This window comes from Dryobates pubescens, chromosome 11, assembly GCF_014839835.1.
Source record: "Dryobates pubescens isolate bDryPub1 chromosome 11, bDryPub1.pri, whole genome shotgun sequence".
Lineage (NCBI taxonomy): Eukaryota > Metazoa > Chordata > Aves > Piciformes > Picidae > Dryobates > Dryobates pubescens.
The window spans coordinates 191,586-211,592 of NC_071622.1; the positions used below are offsets into that span (position 1 = coordinate 191,586).

Genomic DNA, 20,007 nt, shown 5'->3' on the forward strand with positions numbered 1-20,007 from the left:
GGACAACTGCATAGCAGTACTCAGGTCAGAAGTTTGAACCTGAGGCTTCAGCAACTGACCACCGGAGAGACCCCCCATCTGCCATGCAGCGACGGGAACTGAGGCTGCAGTGGCCAAATTCATGTTGTGGGGCAGGAGTGCTTCGTTCTTGGATCCGATCAGGATGTTGCGCGGGAAGGGGTTCTGTGACAAGGACGGCCCCCAGTAGGGGAAGGAAAAGTGTACGTAGGTCGGAGGGTGGCCCAGGCAGGTGCGGCCCTGCACTGGAGCTCACAGGATGCATTGCAGCCCTGCTCGCCAGGGGGACAGGGCGGGTGGCTGGGCTTGGCGCTCTCGGAGGAGATGGGCAGCGCAGGGGAAGTGTGGGCAGGTGTGTGGATGCGATGGAGGCGCGGCCCTCGCCGCCGAAGCGGCACGTGGGCCGGCGTGTCCACGCGTAGGGACGACGAGCCCGTTCGGCTGCTCAGGCACCGCGCCTGAGGGCTCCCCGAAAGCTTCAAGTCTGTGTCGGTGACCGGGTGGAGGCTCTGCCGGTGCCGGGCCGCCCACACCACGGACCCCCGGAGCTCCCGACCCGCTCGCACCGGCCGGGACCGCAGCGAGGAGGGGCGGGGCCTCACCGCCGAGTCCCCACCCCTGGCTGGGGGTGGGGCACATGCGCAGTGCGCGGCCCCTACCTGTCAACGGCGGAAAGGCGGGGAGGGGACGACGCGGCGGGATGGAGGGGCTCATCCCGCTCGTCAACCGGCTGCAGGATGCGTTCGCGGCGCTGGGCCAGAGCTGCCTGCTGGACCTGCCGCAGATTGCGGTGGTGGGCGGGCAGAGCGCCGGCAAGAGCTCGGTGCTAGAGAACTGCGTCTCCAGGTGAGGCGGCGGGCGCGACACCCTCCGCAGCCCCACCGGCGGCGCTCACCGTTCCGGCGGCTGCTCCCCGCTTCTAACGCTCTCCGCGCGCCCCCCTCCGCGCCGCATCCCCGTAGCGGCGACGGGAGGCCGGTGGCAAGGGGGAAACGGGGTGGGGTAAACGGAGAGGGGAAACGGGGCGGGGGGACGGGTTTCCGACTCCGTGCTGCCCGGGGATGCTTAGTGCGCTCCGCGGTGCCGCGGGGGCGGCGGGGCGGGCCCTGGCCCGGCGGCGTCCTTGATCTGCGTGCTGCAGAGAAGCCGCCGCAACTCCCTTGTGAGCACGGCCGTGTGCCCGGTGCGGGTGTCTTAACTGGTGTTTGGGCAAGGAATACGTTTGGAGCCCCAGATTCTCGCTGCAGTGCGCTTTGTGGATCTGTTCGGTTAACGGTTCTCAAACCTTCGCTGCACGCAGTTCTAATGTGCATATAGAGGTGCTAGCATCTTCCCTAAAAGTAAGGAAGGAGAGGAAGCCGGGCGACTGGGGTGGTGCTTTGGGTGGACAGACTATGTCCCTGACGATCTCCTGAGGTTAAACATGAGCTTCACTTGCTGCTTCGTAAAGTTCCTGCGGCGTTTGCTGCAGACGGCGTGCGGGCTGCTGGAGGGAGCGGGGGGGATTTCAGAGCGTAGCTGCAATCGCGAGGCAGCACGCAGGATCCGAAGGGCTGCCCTGTATCAGCAGCTGGGGAGCTTTCATACGCAGAGGTCTTCGTTAAAGGTGATATTAAATGCTGTGTCTCACCACAAGCTGGCCCGTGTGTCAGAGTGCAATAGCTCTGGATGTGCAGTATAAAAATCCCACACGGTTCTTTATCTCCAGGATTTACTGTGTTAAATGTCAGTGCTTCCTCCTCTTTCTACTTGAAGACTGTAGCTGATTACTGATGTTGACAGAACTGCCAGTCTCTCGAGCTTAAAAAGCACAAGCGAGAACCTCGGAAAACACGATTGGTCATCAGATTATTACCGTTTTCTTTAAACAACCCTTTAAAAAGTATTTTTGCAACCTTTTGACTCTTTGATCTGTGTATCCACAAAACTCTGAAAGCTGAGGAGGAAAAGCGTCTCTGTGAGGATATTTTGGTCCTTGTGGCAAGCTTTGTCGGGTGCAGCACCCACCTGTGATCACGGCTAAATGTGATGGGCTGTGAGCTGGTGTCTTTGTCTGGATCCAGCTGCTCTGATAGAAGATCTTACTTCTGCCGGATGCTTGTGCTTGCTCCCCTGATTGAGGCATCTGCTCCATCTGATTCGCAGGTGGAGCTGCTCCCTCCCGTGCAGCCCTCTCCCACCTCAGCCACCTGGAGCAAAACGAGAAAATGAGCAATTTGTCCTGATCTGGTCTGTTTGAACAAGAGGCTCCAACCAGCTGCATAAGTGAGATGTGCATATTTCTAGGAAGAATTATGGAGAAAAGCTAAGAACAATGACATTTTTTTTCACCAATGTAGTTAGCACCATGCAGCCTGCAAACACTGCGAGAGAGTCCCTTCAGCGAAGAGCTTACAGACTGCTGTGGAGCACCACAGTGTTTCTGTCACAGGGGATCTGAGATTTGGATTTTTCCAACTCTCTCTCTGAGTTCCACATCGTGGTTTTGCACAGCAACATTTTAAGATACAGAATCAGCTTATCTGTGGTACCTCCCTGCTTGCAAGTTGGGAGCCTGTTGCAAATGTGACATTAAAATGCCTAACTTCAGACCTATTCCATGAGAGCTGAGCAACTGTTTTAACTTGTGCCTTTCCTCCTGAGTAGGTATGTGTGGTTAGCAGATGTGTACTTGCCAAGCTGCAAGAACTTGATTGTGAATCCTCTGAACCAGATTAATAAATACCCAGGAGATCAGAGGAGCATTTTGCTTGTTGAATCAGCCTGTGGCTCTTCTGAGTAAGCCACAGGGCATTCCTCTTTGCACAGGATAATGAAGCTACTCGCTGCAAACAAGAAGTTTGTTATATCTGCATCTGTCCTCTGTGTTAAGGGCACATTTCATGATGTGTGTGAGTAACCCCAGGGTGAACACTGACTAATAGCAACACAGCTTTGAAACTGACATCAAAATAAAATGGTCCTAGCATTGCTCTGGAGTTTGAGCTTTAATCCTACTTTTTGTATTTGGGTTTTTGTGTGTTTTGTTGTTGTTGTTACTGTGTTGGCATTTTTTTACCACACAAATCATTGTCATTGGTAGATGTTGAACTCGGTATTCAAGATCTCTTCTCTTCAGGAATATCTGTAATTAGTAAGAGGAAGGCATGCTGTCCTCTATGTGGATGCCAGGGTCTTGCTACAAGCATGCTGTTGGCTGATAACCTGAATAATTGTTAGTGGTGCTCTAGTGAAGTTACTTAGGTTCTCCTTAACTTTAGGATCAGATTGCTGCCTGTAGCTTCTAGACCATTGTACTCATTTCAGCCCTTCACAGGGCCTTTCTTTGTGCAAGGAGGACTTTTTTCCCCCACTTTGATAGAGGAAACCTGTTTTCTAGCCTGCAGGTGGTATCAGAGTTGAGCTTCTTTATAGAGCCAAGCAGCCCAGGAAACATGTTGGACTATAGTGTTACCAACCAGCTATGCTAGAGTTTTCCAGAAGGGTTGTGGCTTGGGCATCATTCTGTAGGCTGGCAAATGGTTCTGGAAGTAGGATCCAAATCCTGTTATTGCTGAAGCTAGTGAATGACACAGCCATCGCTCTCCCCCGGGTGGCACCAAGCCTTGTTCAGGTGCACATAGCATCCTTAATTACCTAGAATACTGAGTGAATATCACAGAATCAACCAGGTTGGAAAAGACCTCAGAGATCATCAAGTCCAACCTGTTGCCTAATACCTCATGACAACTAAACCAGAGCTCCAAGTGCCACATCAAATCCTTTTTTGAACACCTCTAGGGATGGTAACTCCATCACCTCCCTGGGCAGCACATCCCAAGGGCAAATTACTCTTTCTGGGAAGAACAGTCTCCTCACCTCCAGCCTAAACCTCCCCTGGTGCAGCTTGAGACCTTGTCCTCTTGTTCTGGTGCTGGTTGCCTGGGAGAAGAGGCCAGCCCCTGCCTGTCTACAACCTCCCTTCAGGTTGTTGTATTTGTTGGTGCTGGTGTTGCATGAGGACGCGTGTTTGCCTTCTCCAGGAGCTGTGTGACATCCAGAACTATTTGTGGCAGTGTAGGCTGGCTTGGAATAAGGCTGGAGCGAGGCAGTGTCAACCCTCCCGAGGTAGCTCTTGTTGCTGCTATTTGGATTGGCATCTGCTAAGGTATTTAGAGTTTGCTCTTCCCTTACTGTTCCTCTGTGTGTAAGGAGATTGCTTCTTTTCATAGTCGAGGACTGTTTGAAGAGTTTCCTCTGAGGATTCTGGTTACATTTAAATGGAAAGAGATTCCAGAGAGCACCTGAGGACAGCACTCACTTCCCTTTATGGGTTAGACCTTCATGTGTTCTGTTCCAAACTGGAACTCATGGCACTTGTTTGAGGAAATTGTATTGTCTGAAGAGCAAACATTCTTACCTGCTTCTCTTTGTAATGGAAGTAAACGTGCCCTTAAAAATATTGAGCCCATGTTTGAAGGAAAGGATCTAATGCAACCTTCTAGTAGGAGTGGGTGGGAGAGAGATTGAGAAGCCCAGAGGGGAGGCAAATATCTAATCCTAACAGATTCCAGCTGGAGACGGGTACTTCTGGTTTTACTCCTTTGCCACAGATAAGTACAGGACCAGGACCTTGTATGTTGTTTGTCCTTTTCCAGCGTCTTGTCATTTGATAATAATAGGGTTGCTTAAAAGAAAGCTAATGGCAGGAAGCACTCACTTGGGAGAGAAAGCATTTTCCATTATTTCATGTATGCAAAACAGCTTTTAAGGTAATGAAAGGCACAGATGGCAACCCTCCTTGTCAGGGTCTCCTTCTCCAGATTTTAATCAGAACCTTATTTTATCCTTAAAAATAGAAAGAAATTAATAATTCGATTTCAAAACTGAAAGCTCTTTAGTTCCTACTCTGCTTAATACTGTCTAAACTGCACGTGGCCCAATAACTGCTTTAGAGGAGATCTGAACTCTCGATTGTAAGCCTGTCAGTCAGAATTAACCACGCACTTTCATTTTGAGAGCCTGAGAGCTAGTTTTGTAATACAGCTTTGCAGCTTTTTATCTGAGATGCTTTTGATAATCTTATGGCCACTGCATGCCATTTATCATGACATATGTGCTGATTTATTTTTTGTCTGTTTCTAAATGGTAGTTCCCTGTGTGCTCAGCTCATTCTTCTTTTGCTTGAGATGGCGGTTGTGAAAAGACTGTGTTGAGTCATTGGGGGAAGAAAAAGGACTCTGAATCTGGCTGCTGAAGCAGAGGATTAGTCCAAAGAAAGTAGACAGCTCCTTAGCTTGTCTGTTTCCTGGGGGAGACATAGTTAAAACTGATGCAGATATTTTATTCTTTTAGTCACTAGTCACCTCCAGAAAAACTCTTTTACAGTAAATTCTCCTCTTTTGTGAAGGAGGCACGAAACAGCTAAGCAGTTGGAGATGCAGGCTGAAATGTGGTGCTGTGCATTCTTAAGGATCTTCTGGAAATGAGAATCAGCCACTCCTTTTCCTGACTGATTAAGCCATTGTGCAGCTGTATCGAGTGTATCAGTGTATTTATCAAAGTTCTCTGGTGCACTGAAGGCAAGAATTGTTTCTCAGTGCTCTGTTAAATAGGAATAGCAGCAAATACCTCATTTGGGTTTCTTCCCCACATACTCTCTTGCATTTGGAGGCTGCAGAACAAACTTTAGGTAATGTAACAGGCAATTTTCTCCTTATTCAACTTGATTTTAATTTTATATGCACAGTGTCAATCTGTGTTAGAATTACATAGAATAAACCAGGTTGGAAGAGACCTTCAAGATCATCGCATCCAACCCATCAACCAATCCAACCCACCGAAACAACTAACCCATGGCACCAAGCACCCCAAACTTGCACAATTAGATGGGGTATCAATGCCCTAGTTTTGTCCTTCAGTGTAACTCACTTGTGGGGTTTAAGTTCATTTTTATATCAAGTCTTGAAAGCTGCTACATGCAAAGCAAAGCCAATGTGTAGTTAAAAGCAGGCATGCAAACAAGTGTGCTGACTTCTTAGAGTTTTGCCTTTCCCTCCATGTAAAGTGCCTGACCTGGCATCTAAGTTCAGTGTACCAAGCACTTTACAGAGATGTTAACTCAGCCTTTTTGTAAAGGAAGTGTACCTGTGAAATACCTCTGCCTATAGTCTTAATATGACTTGGACATACTGTGTATGGTGGTTGTAGTGATTTAGCGAACACAAGCTTCGCATGTGGAGTCTGACACCTAGACTCAAAAGCCTGCAAAAAGCAGCCCTCAGAAAAGTCCAGGCTGGTCTAGAGTGCCTTCTGAGCAATCAGTGCTACAGCTTCAGTGCCGGTTGTTATTGGCAATCCATCGAGGTACTGCAGACGGCTGCACACCTCTGACAATGTTCAAAGATGAGTAGTCATCTGCTGAGAGGTTTGTGTGGGTATTTTTTGTTTCTTTTCAGACCATAGGTATCCCCTTTACATAAACTTCTGCAATTCTTAATCCAGAGACCCTTCTGAAAATCCAACAGCTTGTCAGACCCTGGTCTCTTATAAAATGTTATAAATCCCAGTGCTCACTGCCTGCAGGAAGGAGCCTGTGCATGGGATTTTGTGGTGCAGAAAGCAACAGATAACAAGCACCATTGTTGCCTTGCTGTTTCCTGACCACCGCTGCTCCCGCCGCGGCTTTGGGCTCAAGTTACTTGCTTTTATAGAGGAAACAGAAACCAAGGCCTTCCAGTTTTGATAAATAGAAGTTAACAGTATGACTGCTTGGAAAGTCACTTGTAAGCATAGGGAGTGATGCTGCTGTGGCTTGCAGCAGAGAGGTAAGGACACTTCTCTGCCACCGCTTTACTGTATGGTCTCAGACTGGTTTGTAAACCTCACCTGCTTCCCTAATCACATGGCTAAGACTTGAGTCTTGGCTCTCTTGTAACTGAGTATATTCCTTTAAGTTGTGTGTATTCCTAAAGGAAGATGCTAGCATATATTCTTAATAAAATCCAGGGGTTATAGTCTGAAACTTGTTGTTAGGCATTCCTCTTCTTTGTGTGATGGCTGCTTTAGATATCTACAGGGCATTAAAACTGAGTGTCGGGTTCTGCTTTGAGCAGCTGAGATGCAGCAGTGTTTCCTCTTCCCCCAAAGTAGTTTAGCTTGTGCCTGTCACGTTGTGGGTAAGATCTTGACGTCTGCCTGTCACAGAGCTGTAGGACTACAGCTTAGTCATTGAGGGGTTGTGTTTGTGACTTGTTATCCATCAGCTGATCAGTGAGCAAACTGATGATATTCTTCTAAGTATTGACGGGTTTCTTAAACAGCGTCTGCCTAGACTGAAAGCACAGAGGAGCAGAATCCATTTTTGCCTTTTGTTTTGTTTTGTTGTTTTTTAAACAGTAAAGCACAATATAGGCCTTGTAGTAAATAGAAGCTTGTTAACTACCCTTGTTTGCTATGCTCATATGTAATGGGCTATTGGGAATCCCTTCAATGCTGTGTGTCTGCAGTGTAAAGCCTGAAGTGCAAATATGCTGAGAACAGGAAGTGAGCATTATTTAACTGTGACCTTGCATCTTTTTCTTCAACAAGTTGCACTGAGATGAACAAGGCAGCATTATTGAACTAGAGGGGAGCAAAATCCCATTTAACTGCATGCTGGGCTTTGATGTACTGCCAAGTACTGTTGTCTGTGATAGTCTCTGGGATGCAAGGGAGACTGTAGCTGTAGATAAGAGAGGTTTTCAACTGAAGTATCTGGCAATAATATCAGCTTTTATGATTTGTGTAACTTATGCTTTTAGTTCAGTACCTGGCTTGGTATTTCTGCATCCCAGTTCCCGTGCGAAATAACCAAGATTTCATTCTTCAGCAGTGCAGGAGACTTACTCTCAGCTCTGTTTTCCACTCTCAGAGATAATATTATCAAAGCTGGATATAATCGCAAGCACACAGTATTTTGTTTACTATTTATGGTGCAGATACTAAAAGATGTACACATATATTCAGTGGTACTTAGCTGTAGAGGATACTCTAGGATGGTCTGTGTGTAACTCACCTGCAGAGACTTGTCAGGGCTCTGTGTATTGAGCATGAGAACCACTGCAAGACATCTCTAGCCTCTGCTGCACAACAGTGAATGAAGTTGGCTATGTTCCAGAGCTGTTTATCAGCAAAGCTGTAGAATTTTTTAGCATAATCCATCTGAGGCAGTGTTGTGTCCTTGTGTGCTCACCTGTTAGTTTGTTCTGCTGCTAAACAAATGTTGACAGAGCATCCCCAAAGTCTGTCAGGTCCAGGGAACAGGCTGAAAAAGCTTAAGCTGACACCTCCAGCCTTAGGACTTTATTAGTGTCCTGGGAAATAGCAGCATACAACGCTGCTTTGGTCAGACTTCTAGTACAGAACAATTCTTAGGGTAATCAGTTTCTGGTGAGTTGAGAGATGTGAGATCAAAGCTGATACTAAATGTCAATGTTTAGCCTAACAGACCTTAGGTTGTCCTGGACAATACAATCAATTGTACATACTACAGGCTCAAAGAAGGGTGAACAGATAGGTAGAAGAGAATGAGGTGGCAAGAAAAGAAAAGTTGAGAGACTTGGGTTAGTTCTTTTGGAAACGTTCCTCTTCTGCTTTTCCTACACTAGCTGTCTGTCTGTAAATCCAGGCTCTGGGCTGAGAGGGACCTGGGGGTGCTGGTCGACGGTACACTGAACATGAGCCTGCAGTATGCCCAGGCAGCTAAGAGGGCCAATGGCATCCTGGCCTGCATCAGGAACAGTGTGGCCAGCAGGAGCAGGGAGGTCATTCTGCCCCTGTACACTGCACTGGTTAGGCCACACCTCGAGTCCTGTGTCCAGTTCTGGGCCCCTCAGTTTAGGAAGGAGGTTGACTTGCTGGAACGAGTCCAGAGAAGGGCAACAAAGTTGGTGAGGGGTTTGGAACATAAGCCCTACGAGGAGAGGCTGAGGGAGCTGGGGTTGCTTAGCCTGGAGAAGAGGAGACTCAGGGGGGACCTTATTACTCCCTACAACTACCTGAAGGGAGGTTGTAGACAGACGGATGTTGGTCTCTTCTCCCAGGCAGCCAGCACCAGAACAAGAGGACACAGTCTCAGGCTGTGCCAGGGGAGGTTCAGGCTGGATGTTAGGAAAAAGTTCTATACAGAGAGAGTGATTGCACATTGGAATGGGCTGCCTGGGGAGGTGGTGGAGTCCCCATCACTGGAGGTTTTCAGGAGAAGACTTGATGGGGTGCTGGGTGCCGTGGGTTAGTTGTTTGGGTGGTGTTGGATTGGTTGATGGGTTGGACGCGATGATCTTGAAGGTCTCTTCCAACCTGGTTTATTCTATGTATATTCTATGTATTGCAGTTTTCATTGTGTTTACATCCTGGAGGGAGCAGCAGAATTGGATGCATTTGTATTCCAGCTCTGCAATGGTCTGAAATGTATTGTGCCAAGAAAGGAAATTGTTTGACACCTGGTCCGCCGTAAAACAGGGAAATGTATTTTCACAATGCTGCTGAAGAGGCAAAGTGTTTTGGACTGGACTGGGATGTGGCATAGCTGAGCTTATTCTATACCATTGCTCGGAAAGTCTGTGCTCAGGACTATGATTTAGGAGGAAGGGCAGGAACTTATTTTGTCTGGGGTTTGATGACAACAGGGAAATTTGCCACATCTAAATGTTCTGCGGTGACAGAGTATCCAGTTCAAGTAATTATACAGTAGTTCACGTGGTGCAGCTGATGCCTGCAGTGTTAGGGACATGTTTGGCTTCCCATCCTTGCAATCAGATTTTAATTTTGTTTTAAATTCAGTTTATATTTGATTATATTATAAAGAAAACCTCTTTACTCACATACTTTCTAAAGAATCGTTGTTAATAGTATTTGACAGCTGTAGTTAGCCACCCCCCACCCTCCCCAATTATAGCACTGACAACAATTTAAAGTGAATGAAGATTTTTTTATTGTTCATTTCTTATTGAGGTACAAAATCTTGCTGCATTAGTATTCATCCTGAGGATGGATAGGCTTTTGGGCACCAGCGTCCTATGCAAATTAGTCCTTTCCTAAGAGCAAATGTATCTTGATGAGGGAGAATACAGTTGTCCTGCAAAGTGTGTTTTACTCTTTTCAGCACACAAATTCTGTGAATTGTTGGGTTTTGGGTTGTTTGGGTTTTGTGTGTGTGTGTTTTGTGGTTTCTTCCTCTCCAGCCCCCTGCTTGGAATTGATGGAGAGCACTGTTGGGCAGGAAATAGCAGAAGCTTTTGTAAAATCTTGAAAGAGAGAGAGGAAAAAGGGCATTTTCACAAATGGCATTAGGACGATGCAGCAAAGGTTTGGATGCCTGCCAGGGAGGACAGATGCATCGTGCATGCAGTGCCGACGAGCCTGCGCTGGGCAGCTTCCCCTGCTGTTCATACAGCCAGCCTACAGCCCCAGCACAATCACTGCAAACAGAGCACTCTTCATCCCACCACTGGGGTGGTTTTCCCTGGCACGTTTCCAGAGCTGGATGTGGCAGGTTTTTAGCATTACAAGCATTACTGAGACTTTAAACCTTTCTATCACATGAGAAGTATCTTTAATATCCGGAAGTGCTTGCCTTTTTCTGTGCAGAAACATGATGTGAGGTGCTGTCAAAATAGGACACTAGATTTAGGGTCCTAATAATGGTCTGTTCCTTCTTCAACTTCTGTTCAATGTCCCCTACTTTGGAGAACCTGTTGACTCCAGTCATGCTCAATAGACGGCTTCACTGCTGGGACTGGAGTAACCTTGGCGCTGATTTTCTGATAGCCCTTTAATATTTACTCTAATGAGGGAGATGTACTGCTGAGCAGAACTGATGCTGCTACTTGAAGAAAGTACCTTCCAGATACGAGAGAAGTATGACAGTGACTTTTACGACTGCTCTTCTCCAGTCTTCCGCATGAAGAGCAAATCTCAGGCTTTGCTTTCTCGCCTTAGCGGTGCTCTGAAATCGCTGCCATCTCATTTGGAGTTCTTCAAGGGCTTTAAAAAAATACCTTATTTCTCACCTTCAGAGTCAGTACTCACCACATTCCCATGGTGAGATCTGCTTCAGTTTGTTTATTTGTTGCATTTTCCTCTGGAATTTTGTATAGTTGGTTTCAAGTCTATAAAGGAGTAGCAAAGCGGAGAACCCAAGAGACATCTTAGGCTCTTAAGTTGCGGTGCTGTGTAAGATTATTTCTTAATTCTTCTTACTGACTCGATTTGTTTGCTTAGGTGGAAATGATGGGTAACTGGGATGTCACTGCTTTGGCTGATCAGTTCCAGCAGTTCAGAAATGGTGGTGAAGGACACTGCTGGGCTAGAAAATGACTTTCAAAGACACCAAGTTTATCCACTGTACATGAAAGGAAGAGGTAGTTTGCAATCCTGGGATGTCTGAATGCTCAGTTTCTCACCCCTAAGAACATACCCAAACTGCAAGGGCTGCAATGTGTAGTTTACTGCTCTTGAGTAGTGGACTGTATCTTGATTCAGCAGGTTAATTAAAATGTCCCAGTGGAGGCCAGGGACAAGCAGAGTCTCTCAGGGATCAGTTCTGGGACCAGGCTTGTTCAGCATCTTTGTGGGTGCCATGGACAGTGGCATTGAGTGCACCCTCAGCAAGTTTGCTGATGACACCAAGCTGTGTGATGCAGCAGACATGCTGGAGGGAAGGGATCCATCCAGAGGGACCTGGACAGGCTGGAGAGGTGGGCACAAGCCAACCTCATGAGGTTCAACGAGACCAAGTGCAGGGTCCTGCATCTGGGTCGAGGCAATCCCAGGCACAAACACAGCCTGGGCAGGGACTGGCTGGAAAGCAGCCCTGAGGAGAGAGACTTGGGGGTGCTGGTGGACAAGAAGCTCAACAGGAGCTCTCAGTGTGCACTTGCAGCCTAGAAAGTCAATCAGAGCCTGGGCTGCAGCAAGAGAAGAGTGGCCAGCAGGGCCAGGGAGGTGATTCTCCCCCTCTGCTCAGCTCTGGGGAGACCCCACCTGGAGTACTGCCTCCAGTTCTGGAGCCCCTATTACAAGAGGGATCTGGAGGTGCTGGAAGGTGTCCAGAGAAGGGCCAGGAGGATGAGCAGAGGGCTGGAGCACCTCTCCTATGAGGACAGACTGAAGGAGTTGGGGCTGTTCAGTCTGGAGAAGAGAAGGCTCCAAGGTGACCTAATTGTGGCCTTCCAGTACCCGAAGGGGGCTACAAGAAGGCTGGGGAGGGACTTCTTAAGATATCAGGTAGTGATAGGACTAGGGAGAATGGAATGAAGCTGGAGGTGGGGAGATTCAGGCTGGAGGTGAGGAGGAAGTTCTTCCCCATGAGAGTGGTGAAGCCCTGGAATGGGTTGTCCGGGGAGGTGATTTGGGCCCTGTCCCTGGAGGTGTTTAAGCCCAGGCTGGATGAGGCTCTGGCCAGGCTGATCTAGTGTGGGGTGTCCCTGCCCATGGCAGGGGGGTTGGAACTGGATGATCCTTGTGGTCCCTTCCAATCCTGACTGATTCTATGATCTCTCAGCTGGAGGAAGATTTACCTTCAGCTGAGATCAGACTTAATTGGAGGACTCGAACTAAGCACAGAAGAGTCCTGAGAAAGATGCCAGCATCTGTGCTGTGTGGTTTACAAAAAATCTCTGGGAAGATACCGAGTTTTAGGAGATCACTAAAAAGCCACAATCTCTGAATGCATTTAGCTTGCCTAGTAGTCCTAATTAAGAAGGCCATTGATCTTCAGTAAATATGATTAATTATTTTAGTACATCTTCATGTAAGCCCAGTTGTGTTAGGCTGACATTTTGCAGCCCTGAACAAAGCTGTGGGAGACTCTCCTGACTGACAGACACTGTGCCAAAACAAAAACCATTTGCCCTTCCGTAACTGATGAGGAGGTGAGGGATCAAGTACTGACTGGTAATAACAATTGAACTCTGTGCTTGGAGCTAATGAGGAAGAGCATCTATAGCCAAACAGCAATGTGATGTAGGAAGTGATTTCTACTACTGCATTACTGGAAAAGAAAAAGGTATGTGATTGAGAACACCCAAGCACAACAGAGATAGTGCCATAAAGCTTTTGTGACTCCTTAAAAATGTGTCCTGGGATTATCTTCGTGCTGTCATCTGGAGGGTGGAGGAATTGTGGTTCCAAATGCACTAAGGAAGAATAAACACAGTGGGGTAGTGTCAGTAATGACAACCCTGCTTTGAGAAAGTAGCTGACACAAATTTAACCCTGAAGAAAGCCTCTGCCTAAATGCAAAGTACACTTCCCATCACTCAGCCAGACTTTGTCCTGACAAACAAGTGTGGGGAAGGATCTGCTGCTGGATCCTCTGTGATGTTGGTGACTACATCGAGAGCAGGTGAGACGGAAAGAACTTGTCTGTCAACATAAGGCTTCAGATGTATAATTTTAGCATTAAGAGTTCTTTAGTTATAAATTAACTGATTTTGGTTTGTGGGTTTTAGAAAGTGAACTTGAGGAAAGAGTTCAGAAATTACCAATGTCTGTCCTTTGTAGGGTCACACTGGACCATGCCTTTCCCTCTTTTGCTCTTCTGTAGCGCTTTGCTCTTCCCTGTTCTGGTCTTTTGTGGCACTTTTCTTGGAGGCTTAAATATGGTAAGTACAAGAAAAGTGAAAGCCTTCTGCAGCACTTCTGTCTGGTGTCCATTTGCCCCTGGACTGGAAGATGCTTGGCTGTGTCGCCATGTGTAGGTGTTCCCTGTGAAACAGTGTTCTGTGGCACGAGATATGGCTGTCAGCTGCCAGCCTGAGCTACAAGGACTCCATGTGTGCCAGGCTGCACTTGCATAAAACAATAAACACTGCGTTGGAACAAAGCCCAGGAAAACTGTTGACTTTTGACACAATTGCTTCCTGTAGCAATGGAAGCTGCAGTCCTTGGCAAATCTTGGGAATAAAGGCTTGTGTGGCAGTGTTGTTCACAGGAGCAGCCTGTGGAATATGACCTTCCTGCACTTGATGGAAGGTTAGTGGAAAAGGTTTTGTAAGGAACATTGCCAGTGCTATTAGGCAAAACAGGGTAGACTTAGATGGGTTATTTGTGCTCTTCTGTAAGAGAATGGTGGCTTTCTTACCCTGAGCCACTCTTGTTTCTATCTGTTGTGGAAAATGGGGAGGCTTGTTTCCCACTCTTTAATTAGTGCAGCTACTGTGTCATCATTGACATTTTCTTCCATTATTTGACTTCCTGGATTCCTCTCATGAATGAATTAGTGATATCAGTATTATTGCCAGTTAATCACCATTTATCCTGTATAATACTGACCACGTTACTGATGACAGTGGGGAGCATTTCTCAGTGCTTTCCTGACAAAGGAAAGCAGATTTACTCTTTGGAAATTTTAATTAAGGTTTAAGTAGTGGATGCCTCGTTGCTCTTTGCGCAAACTGAAGATTGTTTTGTTTTGTCTGATTTTATTATTTTATTTTTTTAACATAGTAAGTATTGTTAGTGTGCTGGAGCTCCTAAATGAAAATCCCTCCCCTACCTGGAAAATCCCCCTTGGAATACATTATGTTTATATGTTGGTTGTTTGGGGTATGTTGTTTTCTTTGTACACTGTAGTCCTGCATTACAAGGAGACAGCTACCGAAGGAGCCTCTGTATAGTTTGCTTTTCAGCATTTCACTATGGTTAATGCCCTTTCTGAAAGTTGAAAGGGTGTCCTCATCTCTTCCCATTAATGACTTGCCTAGTTACTTTTTCAGCTTACAGCTTCCCGAGCCTCAGAGTGGGTGATATGGTAAAGGAAGGACAGTACACAGAGACATCAGCTTCCTTATTGGTTTTTTTCTTGCACTGGACTTGTCTGCTGTAGCACAGCTCAGAGCCTAACTGCCTTGTTATAATGAACTACTAAGGTGTTGGTATAGCCATTGAGAACTTTCACCTCCTCTGATAGCAGTTTTTGAGATGGGTTTTAGCAGGTCACATTCAAATTTGTAGCTGTTGAAAGAAAATGTTTTAGTAGATTCTGTGATGCTGATTCTGTGATCCTGTGGTACTTATCCTGATCTCTGATGCTGGCAATGAGCTGTACTGGAGCATGAAGACAGGATCATTTATATAATTAACATGTGAGTAGTTTTGTAGTTTTTAGGGTAAAAATTATTTGGCAGTGAAAATATTTTGCTCTTGAAAATATGTAGTGGCATTCTAACAATGAATGCATCCTAAAGTTGAAGAGTTTTTGAAGTGCTGTGCTGGAAGACGTGGCTCCTTGCACCTTGCTTGCGTGTGTTGTACTCAGTACTGGCTGGGCAGGCTCTGCCGCCGGGCTGCGGGCTGTGCTGTCACGGCCGGCCTGTGTAGCTGTCCGCAGAGTATTCTCTGCTGAAAATGCTCTGGGAATTCAGATGTAAAAAGTACTTTGATTCTTTATGTAGGATGCATGTCTTTTAGAGAAGCATATCTTAACTCCCAGCTTTATTCCTGCTCAGTTTCGTTCTTGTCTGCTCCACCTTGGAGTTGCTAAGTGGCCTTGCAGTGGTGCACACAAGTGCTTCACGAGCTCACCCCCCCAGCACAGCAGACAGCCCTTTGTCTCCTTCGTTGGTGTCTTTGTGTGCAAATTGTCAGGCGTGTCCTTTTTACTGGATGGATTCCTTTGCAGCCGCTTCGACTCTGATGTGCTTTTCCTCACAACTTTCCTAAACACATCTGTACAAACTGACCAAAAGGTTTGGAAAAGCAAAGGCATGAAACCTGTCCTTTAAAGAACATGTAGTGTGCCAAGCATTGAGGGGCATCATCCTTTTGGTCATAAAGAACCTTGCTAATTCACCTCTGTTCAGACCTATAAAATCTCATGCTGCTGAAGCCCCTCCCTCCCTCCCCTAGTTTTTTAACACCTCTTTCTTTAAGGATTTTTTTATTCAGGTAGATGTTTTAGGGAAAAATGAGGGTATGGTTTTATTGGCACCACAAATAAACTCTTTGTAGAAGTTTTCCATATCAAGGGGAGGGGGAAACGATCTGTGTCCTGTCTTGTGGGTGTCAAAGCAACATTTCTTTAGAAGCAGCTGTACAGCATTTAATCTGATTCCCTTACTGTAATGTGTTACAATGTTGTTTTTCCTGCAAAAGTGCAAGTTATGTCTCAGACATGAACTCCTTGACCCCCTTTTATTCTTATCCCTTGTAATTTTTTCCTTTTCAGGACTGTGGATCTGAAGCCTTACCATCTTCTGCTGCACACTCCGCAGTTTGCCCTCTCCCCAAGCGGCAGCCTCTCTCTGCTGCTTGCTGGAGCAGACCGTGGCCTTTCTGATAAGAGGTCCCTTTGCCACAGCAGGTATCACCTGCCATCAAGGTTTACTGTGCCGTAAGAGAACGTCAGGAAGGAAAATTGTTGTCCTGTGTCTCTTTCTAATGTTGCTGTTGAGGAAAGGTCATTGTGGCTTAAGTAGGAGTTGTGTTAGTGCAGTGCTCTTATCTCTGAATGTTACTTCATCTGAAGCACAAAATCAATACATCTTTGACTCCCTGAAGAAGGATTTTACTACCTCATGTGATACTGTGGAGTTTGATTTGTGTGATCAGTTTATTTTGAATGGCAATTCCTTTTAGCTTCTTGACAGAAAAAATATGTTTTTTCTAACTAAGATCTGAAATGTTTGAAAATCAAAGCCTGAAGCTGCCATCTCAATAGGTGCTTCCTGCATCCTGGCCTACTGTCATTTCAGTGCATACAGAGAGAGATGTTTTCATTAAAATGTTTTCCCTCTTCCCCATCAGAAAAGATCAGTAGGCAGCATTTCCCTGAGACACAGGCTCCTCTCTGTTGGTAACTATTGCAGTTGTGACAGACCTCTTGAAGGCCTGTGGCATCTCTAAGCTAGTTCTTGTGTCTTTTTCCTTGCTCAAGTGTTGTCAAGCATCACAGCAGATATAAATCAGTATGTGGGATTTTAATGTTTTTCATTGTCTTTGTTTCAGAGATAGCTTGAGTTCCCAATTAACAGTGCTTTTGCCTACAGATCTGTATTAGAGTATAGAATGTAATGAGCCAGCTTGTGTTTGAGCAGCCTCTCCTCTTTAGCTTTAGCATGAGCATGCAACCCAATCGCCCTGTAAGTACACATTAACAAGTGCTGAGAAGGTGAGACATTTTATCTGGAGATTAACATTATTTCATTCAGAATGCTGAGGACTTCGGGGGTGGTGTAGGGCACTGCTGACAGCCACTCTTGTTCCTCAGAGCCTTCTTTCTCGTGTGCTATTTTTTTTTTGTTCGGTTGGGAAAAAAGTCTTCAGATCTTGTGTGGTGGATAGGGTTGGCACGTTTCTCCTTTGCAGGCTGCTGTCACTTGTTACCTCTTTGGTAGCTGTGGCAGGAGGTCTACTGTTGTCACATTCCTGAGCCTGTCTTGACCTGGGACTCCTCAGATCTAATATCCTCTGACTTGCAGAAATAACAGCCTGGGGTCTGATGAAATATTTGCTTGCTTTATTTTCATAGATGTACCCTCTGGGCTTGCTTTAATCCTTGTAGATTTGTGTGCTGCCTTAAAGGAATTGCTGAAGTCAGGCATCTGTTAAATAGCACAAGGTCAGCATGAAGATATGCAAGGATAATAGCTAAGATATAGTTGCTCAAGTGACCTGAGGAGACCCATCTCAGCAGTTCTGCCTGAAAGGCAGACAGGGCTGTACCTTTCTTCCTTTGACTCTTTTGTCCTTCTCTCCATGCCTCCCAAACATACTGCACATTCCTGCCTTGCTTTAAAGTGCTTGTGAATCTGTTTACCTTTGAATTTTATTCTTCTGAAGATGCTTATTTGAAGGGACCACACTTAAAAGCCTCCCACTGAACCTCATGTCTAGTTGTGTAAGAGTTTAATAGGTATAGCAACTGGAGAAGACCCTGGGGAAAAAATGTCCATTATTTTGCGTTGGATTTCTGATCATTGGTTTTGCAGCTAAGGATTTTTCAGGGTTTCAGTTTCACAGAGTCTTTGAAGGCATGGAAAAGATGATGTGGTGCATAATGAGTTGCTATCTTTCGATTGTTTTCTGGTCCAAGGACACTCCCTCCTGGTATCCCAGAGTACTTCTGGGATCCAGCATTTTCTCACTAATGTCTCCGTGGTTGTGTTGCTAGAAGGGGTATTTGTGGATCTGAACAGGCAGAAGCTGAGTGTGAAAGTGTAGCTGCAGAGTGCTGGCAGTTTGATTTGCCCAGAGCTTTGGTGTGCTGTGTGAGAGTGCTTGTGGCCATATCCCCTGCAAATCAAGTACAGGACAAGGACTCAGCTATTTAGAGAGCCCTAGGAGTGTGGGCATGGCTTCAGGTACTCTAATGGTGCAAGGGGAGATTTGGAAATGTTCCATAGGATGGGCATGAAGAAAAGGAATTGGTAATGCCCCAGACAGTAATGTAGTTCTGATACATATTTGTCTCATGACTTGCTGCTCTCCCAAACCAAAACGAACAGCCTGACCTTCTACTAGTGTCTGAATCCATCCCCACCAGTTTTCCATTTTCATTCCAGCTGAAGGCGTAAGGGAGATTCCAAACTGGCCCAATACCTTATGTAACTGGAGAGTGCTTTCTGGGGAGTAACATTTTTTTGTAATGTTTCTAGGGATTTTCTTCCACGAGGTTCTGGAATTGTAACAAGACGACCGTTGGTCCTGCAACTCATCACTGCCAAAACAGGTAACCTCTCTCTCCCTTTGCTTTGGTGGCTTGACAAAGTGCTGATGTACTTCACCAGGAGGAAAAAAAAACATTTCTAGGAAAACTGAAGTGATGTGAAGAAAGGTGCAACGAGACTGTCTAGAACCTTCAGAGGCCTGCTGCTTCCAAACTGCGTGCTTAGGCTCAGCTAATCTCATTTTCCTTTCTGGGGAAACAGTAAAATCTGAATCCGAGAGCACACTGTAAATGTAATCCAAGATCAAACTTGAAGCAGTGGAGCAACATGATTACATGCAAAGTGTTTTAGAAATTAGCTTGGATTTATTAATGTTTTGGTGAGCTTTACAGTTGTATTAGTTAAGGCACCAAACCTGCCATACTTCTACCTTTAGCTTGTGCTCCAGTGCACACAGGTTTTATTCCACACAGCTTGGTTTTGTGACTTGTCTTTTGTGGTTGGGCTCACTGCACTAAGTAGAGCAGAAGGTAGACTGTGGGAGAGCAAGGCTTCTGTGTATTAGGGGTGCAGCTTGGAACCATCTTCTCTGGTCCTGTTACTGACACCAAGGAGCAGAGGCTGCTCCCTGCTTGCCCCAACATCCCTTCAGGTAGTCGTACAGAGCAATGAGGACTCCCCTCAGCCTCCTCTTCTCCAGGCTCAACACCCCCAGCTCCCTCAGCCCCTCCTCTCAGGTCATGCAAATTCACCAATTTACACTCGTCCAACAGGCACTTGATCTGCTGTTGTGTGGCTCATCTCCCCAGCATACATAAAAGCAGCTATGGTTCCCTGTTTGTTTTTTGGTTGTTTTGCTTCTGAACCACTGTAAGCAACAAGATCACCGCTTTACTATTGGCTTCTACTTAAAACAGTAAAAAAGTGAACTAACATCCAAACCAGCATTTAAAAACCACAAAGTGCTCTTTAAATTACCAACCATGATGAAGCTGGGGAAGAAACAAAATCGAAGTTGCCTGTAGAGCTTCAGTCTGTGCCTCTGTGCGAAGTGTAATTAAGTTTCTGTGTGCATTTGTTTTTCTCCTGAAAGGCCTCTTTGTTTTTCAGTAGGAAGGTAGACTTTGGCCTGCCTGGGCTCTGCTTTCTTTTCTTTTTTTTCTTTTCTTTTTTTCTTTTCTTTTTTTTCTTTTCTTTTTTCTTTTCTTTTTTCTTTTCTTTTTTCTTTTCTTTTTTCTTTTCTTTTTTCTTTTCCTTTTTTTCTTTTCTTTTTTCTTTTCTTTTTTCTTTTCTTTTTTCTTTTCTTTTTTCTTTTCTTTTTTCTTTTCTTTTTTTCTTTTCTTTTTTCTTTTCTTTTTTC

The 20,007-nt window shown here is 45.8% G+C and overlaps 1 protein-coding gene across 3 annotated transcripts in view; it reads left to right on the top strand.

The window, feature by feature from the left end:
• The first annotated feature begins 679 nt into the window (after window positions 1–679).
• Window positions 680–20,007, top strand: part of DNM3 (dynamin 3) — a 172,992-nt gene continuing 153,664 nt past the window's right edge. For all 3 annotated transcript variants that reach the window (XM_054165603.1, XM_054165601.1, XM_054165602.1), the window contains exons 1-2: window positions 680–864; window positions 18,636–18,709. In XM_054165603.1, coding sequence (XP_054021578.1) covers window positions 719–864; window positions 18,636–18,709 — 220 coding nt within the window. In that variant the 5' untranslated portion in view covers window positions 680–718. The remainder of the gene's footprint in view (window positions 865–18,635; window positions 18,710–20,007) is intronic.